The sequence below is a fragment of the Gekko japonicus genome, unplaced genomic scaffold (genome assembly GCF_001447785.1).
Source record: "Gekko japonicus isolate JY-2015 unplaced genomic scaffold, Gekko_japonicus_V1.1 scaffold1137, whole genome shotgun sequence".
Taxonomy (NCBI): domain Eukaryota; kingdom Metazoa; phylum Chordata; class Lepidosauria; order Squamata; family Gekkonidae; genus Gekko; species Gekko japonicus.
In genome coordinates, this window is record NW_015175393.1 from 400,949 (window position 1) to 406,739 (window position 5,791).

Consider the following 5,791-nt stretch of genomic DNA (forward strand, 5'->3'; position numbering starts at 1 on the left):
ACCGGCTCTCGTCTGGATGCTTTCCAAAAAGTCTCTCGCTGACTTCCCCCTCTCTCCCCCTCTCCACTCCTCTAAAACCTTACCAGGCAAATCCATAGCATGAATATTTCAGCATCAGCCACTTGAGCGCATTGGCTGCGTGGCGGAGCACCTCATCAATAAGAGCTGGCACGGGCGGTGCGCTCCGCCAGAATCAGCTTGCAAACCGGCGGAGGAATCAGAGAGACCTCCTCACCCAGCAGTCCAGACTGCAGAGAGTGAAGCAGCAGCAGCAGCATCTACCACCCCCCTTCAGAGGTCTCGAGCCCCCCCCAAGCCCCTCTGCAGGTGTCTTCCCCGCACACTCTCTCTCTCTCTCTCTCGCACGCACACACACGCAAGCAAGCAAGTCGGCATGGACGTCTTCAAGAAAGGCTTTTCCATCGCCAAGGAGGGGGTGGTGGCAGCAGCAGAAAAGACCAAGCAGGGAGTGACGGAAGCGGCAGAAAAGACCAAGGAAGGAGTCCTTTATGTAGGTAAGAGAACTCTGCCTGCCTCATGGGCTGCTGAAGTGGCAATGCGAGGGAAGGACAGCCGTGTTTTGGCCGTGTGACCTTGTGCAGGGGATGGTGCTACCTTGGGCTTTCCTGGAGGCGGGAATGGTGACCCCCCCCAAAAAAGTGTACAGCATAAAGATGGCAGCCTCCAGGTGGGGTTTGAGGATCCTGCCCCCCCCAGATTACAGCTCATCTCCAGACTGCAGAAATCCGTTCCCCTGGAGAAAATGGACGCTTCGGAGGGTGGCGTCTAGTAGGGTTGCCAGCCTCCTGGTGAGGCCTGGAGATCTCCCAGAATTCTAACTGATCTCCAGTTAGACATTAGAGATCAGTTCCCCGGGAAAAAATGGCAGCTTTGGGTGCCTCATACCTTGACTGTGGCATCATACCCCTCTGAGGTCCTTCACCTCCCAAACCCCACCTTCCCCAGCCTCCATGCCCGAATCTCCAGGAATTTCTCAACCCAAAGTTGGCAACCTTGTACCCCCCACACTAAGGTCACTGTCCTCCCCAGGCTCCACCCCCAAATATCCAGGGGTTTCCCAGCCTAGATCAAGCAACTCTCCCCTCACCCTCCTCCGGTTGCCAGAGAGGACCTCACCATCCTGTGCATGATTAGGATTGCCCTCCCCCCGGCCTGGCTTCAGGTCTTTTAAGAGCTGCCCGATGACACTGCAGATATTCAGGCTGCAGTCAGGACCTGTGTTCTCTCTAAGCTGAGTGAGTGTGAGCTAGTTCACAGTTTTTTTAGCCTCCGGCTCACACATTTTGCCTCCGCTCAGGAGAGACGGCTCCAGAGCAAACTAATTGATGCAGCAGCCAAATCGCTCGCTCACAGCTTGAATGCCGGTAGCTCGCAAAGTAGAATCTTTGCTCACAGGACTCCACAGCTTAGAGGGATCAGTGGTCAGGATGTGTGTGTGTCCCTGGGAGACTGTTCCCTGCACCCCAGGTGGGATTTGCTTCCGAAATGTCGCACGGGGGGGGGGAGGTCGGGGGAAGCTGGTCCTCGGCTCAGGCGTCCTCTGCTGCCAAGCCCGTGGCCAAAGGGACGGGAGCAAGGAGAGGGAAGCAGGTGGGAGCTCCAGGTGGGCTCTCGCTTTGGGTGGGGCTCGCCGGCTCAGCCGCATCGGCGGCTCGAAAGGTGTCGCTCTGCTTAGAATTGCCACCGTCAGTGGCCCGTTACTCACTCGCATTGCAATTCTCTGCTCCCCACTGTCTCTGCCAAAGGTGTAAGGGATAGGGATGCCAGCCTCCATGCGTGGCCTGAAGGTACCTTGGAATCACAGTTCGCCCCCAGACTGCAGAGATCGGTCCCCCTGGAGGAAATGGCTGCTTTGGAGGGTGGGCTCCATGGCATGGTACCCCTGTCCTCCTCAGACTCCAACCCCAAACCTTTCCCTGGATCTGGCAACCCTACCCCCCCCAATACCCTGCTGGGGGCCTGGGGGGGAAGGCCGGTGCCACAGTCGGGGACCCAGCGGCTTCCCTTTCTTCACTCACTGATACACACTCACAAAACTGGGGCTGTGTGACTTGAAGGGTGTCTAGGTCGGCCAGCTCTGAGCGGAGAAATGTCCTGCAGATTTGGGGACAGGGTAGGGCTGGCCGCCAAGGCTCCCTCTGAGCAGTGGAGTCTGGCGAGCAAAAACCCTACTCTGTGAGCGACTGGCATGAAAGCCGTGAGCGAGCGATTTGGCTACTGCATCAATGAGTTGGCTCTGGAGCCCTCCTTCCTGAGCGGGGACAAAAATGTGTGAGCCGGAGGCTAAAAAACGGCATCAATGAGTTGGCTCTGGAGCCTTCCTTCCTGAGTGGAGACAAAAATGTGTGAGCCGGAGGCTAAAACACGGTGAGCTCGCTCACGCCAACTCAGCTTAGAGGGAACACTGCTGCCAGCCTCCAGGTGGGGCCTGCGGATCCCCTGGAACTAAAGCTCATCTCCACCCCCGGCCTCAGGAGTCAGTTCTCCGGGGGGGGGGGGAATGGTAGTTCTGGAGGACGGCCTCTATTGGCATTATACCTCACAGAGGTCCCTCCTAGCCCCAAACCCCACAATCTCCAGCCTTTACCTACAAATCTCCAGGAATTTCCTAATCCAGAGCTGGCAACCTCAGGGCAGAACTCGGGGAGGGTGGAGAGGCAAGGGAGCTCAAGGTGCCATTCCCTTCAGGGGAATGGATCTCCGGAGTCCGGACATCGGCTGTAATTCCAGAACTCCAGCCCACACCTGGGGGTTGGCAACCCTGAACTGCGCCCCTAGGCTCCCTCTCTTCCCATCTCCTGTTCAGTTGTCCGTCAGTCCCCCTGCGAAAGGAGGCTGGGATGAGACTGGAAAATGTCAAGTCTCTCTTGGGCGACGGCCATTCGTGAAGGGCCACTGAAGAGGATTCGGTTCTCCGGACCGCCTGAAAACACAAAAGGGGGGGGCTGTGCTCATTTGCTCTGCTGGGGCTTAAGAGGTGGCGGAAGAGTGTCTACAGACCTTGCCATCCGTTTGATTTCCCCCCCCCCTTACTTCCAGATTCAGTGCCACCCGGTGGATATGAGTGGTGTTTCTTTTTTTCTTTTTTTTATTTAATGATTTTTATTGTTTTTAGACAAAAGGTTAACAGTAAAATCGAGAACAGTGTAAAATTATGCTTAAATACACACATCTTATGTAAATTTTGCATATTTTCAAGTAATTATGTTCAGAACTGCTTCTTTTTAGAGCTTTGGACAACTTACATTGTAACAAACCTCAAAACTTGTTGTTGTCCAGTATCTAATATATATAAAATAAAATAAAATAATAATAATAAAGTATAATATTAAAACATATATACAGTGAAGTAGCTAAACAAGGAAAATAAATAATAATAATAACAGTGCAACATACATTTGAAAAACACACTACATGAATTAAGGATAATGTTACCATATTTGTGTACAGAAGATCTGTATTCATGAGCCTTTGGTTGAATAGGGGGGGGGAAACCCTTGTTAAATCCCCTTATAGTGGCGTTTCTTAATTGAAAGTTATCCACACACCTGCAGTGCACAGCTGGCTGATTTTCGCTGTCAGAACACTCCCGGTAACGGTGGTGAGCCGGTAGCTCGTCCCGGCAGAATCCCCTAGAAATCCTGTCTGGGAGCATTCCCAAGGGGGTGTTCTGATCCCGGGAGCAGAGCGAGTCCCTTTTCCAGGTCCTTCAAGGAAACATCTTCCTTAAAAACCTTGGCAACTGAACTGCGCTTTGAGTCTTGACCCGACTTGTGTGTATAAAGTGGTTGGCTAATGGCGACCCGACAGCTAGGGGGTTTCAAGGCAAGGGTGAAGCAGAGGCGGTTGGCCATGGCCTTCCTCCGCAGAGCCTTCCTTGGTGGTCTCCAGTGTCCCCTCTAAGCTGAGTTAGCGTGAGCTGGCTCACAGGTTTTTTTAAGCCTCTGGCTCAGACATTTTTGTTTTCGCTCGGGAAGGATGGCTCCAGAGCAATTGATGCAGTAGCCAAATCACCGGCTCACCACTTTAATGCCAGGAGACACAAAGTAGAATTTTTGCTCACGAGGCTCCACCGCTTAGAGGGAGAATCGGTGGTCTCCCTTCCAGCTACCAACCATGCCTTGCTTCTGAAATCTGGCAAGATCGGGCTCTGCTACACCATTCCACATCCCTTCTCCCACCTTGCTCAGACCATAAACGCAAGTGCAAATTGCCTTCAGCCTCTTCAAACACAGCGTCTGTCTTTCAGCCCATCGTCAGTGCTTCTTCTTGTTCGTGTTGTTGTTGCTGTCAAAAAGGGTGCCAGTATATAAAGGAGCTGCGGTGGCTCAAGTGGTTAAGATGCTGAACTGCAGGCTGTGGAAGGTCAGTAGTTCAGCAGTTCGAGACCCGGGTCTGCCGCATGACGGAGTGAGCTCCCGTCTCTGGCCCCAGCTCCTGCCAACTGAGCAGTTTGAAAGCAAGAAATTGCAAGTAGATAAATAGGTACCACTTCGGTGGGAAGGGAACAGCGTTCCGTGCGCCTTGGTGTGTAGTCATGCCGGCCACATGACCACGGAAACGTCTTCGGACAGCGCTGGCTCTTCGGCTTTGAAACGGAGATGAGCACCGCAACCCTAGAGTCGGACTCGACTGGCTTTCGAGCAAGGGAACCTTTACTCGTATATAAGATCACACCAGTTTCCACCGAGTCCCACCTCAGAATCTGAGAGAGCCCCCAACAGGGTTGCCAGTCTCCAGGCGGCGGCTGGAGACCTCCTGGAATTACAACTGGTCTCCAGGCTACAGAGATCCGTTCCCCTGGAGAAAATGGCTGCTCTGGAGGGTGGACTCTGTGGCACCTTAGCCCGCTGAGGTCCCTCCCCTCCCCAAACCCCGCCCTCCCCAGGCTCCACCCCCAAAATCCTCAGAAATGTCTCAAACGGAGTTGGCACTCCTATGGCCCCAAAGGTGCCACGACCAGTGAGGATCGCAGAAAAGCCCAGCCTGTCACAGGAGACGCTTTGAAGTCTCCCCTCCAAATACGTCCGTCTCTCTCCCTCTGCCCCCCCCTCCACTTTTCTCGCTTCCTCTTAGGGCAGAACTGCATATTACTTTGGAAAACAACCCCCCCCCCCAGTTGTGTGCATGAGTCAGATAAGTAGGCATTTTTTTGGGGGGGATTAGAGGGCATGAGGGTATGGGATTTCCAGCCTCTAGGGAGAGCTTGGTGTTCTCCCACACCTTCGACTGATCTCCAGTCCGGACTACAGGTATTAGCCCCCACACACACAGAAATGGCAGCTTCAAGTTTTGTGTAGTGGTTAAGTGAGCCAGTTTGGTGTCGTGGTTAAGTGCGCGGACTCTAATCTGGGAGAACCGGGTTTGATTCTTCACTCCTCCACTTGCACCTGGCTGGATGGCCTTGGGCAAGCCGTAGTTCTGACAAGAGATGTCCTTGAAAAAGAGCCATTTCTGTCAGAGCTCTCTCAGCCCCACCTACCTCACAGGGTGTCTGTTGTGGGGAGGGGAAGGGAAAGGAGTTTGTAAGCCGCTCTGAGACTCCAATTGAAGGGCGGGGTATAAATCCAATCTCTTCTTCTTCTTCTTCTTCTTCTTCTTCTTCTTCTTCTTCTTCTTCTTCTTCTTCTTCTTCTTCTTCTTCTTCTTCTTCTTCTTCTTCTTCTTCTTCTTCTTCTTCTACCCGAAGGTACACCTTTATTATTTTCTTATATACCTACACACAGACATAAACAACTACAACAAACAACATATAGGCAAACTCTATGGT

At 53.0% G+C, this 5,791-nt stretch overlaps 1 protein-coding gene across 2 annotated transcripts in view; it reads left to right on the forward strand.

Annotated features, from left to right (window-relative positions):
* Positions 1–123: 123 nt before the first annotated feature.
* Positions 124–5,791, forward strand: part of SNCG (synuclein gamma) — a 49,808-nt gene continuing 44,140 nt past the window's right edge. For both annotated transcript variants that reach the window (XM_015425660.1, XM_015425659.1), the window contains exon 1: positions 124–515. In XM_015425660.1, coding sequence (XP_015281146.1) covers positions 395–515 — 121 coding nt within the window. In that variant the 5' untranslated portion in view covers positions 124–394. The remainder of the gene's footprint in view (positions 516–5,791) is intronic.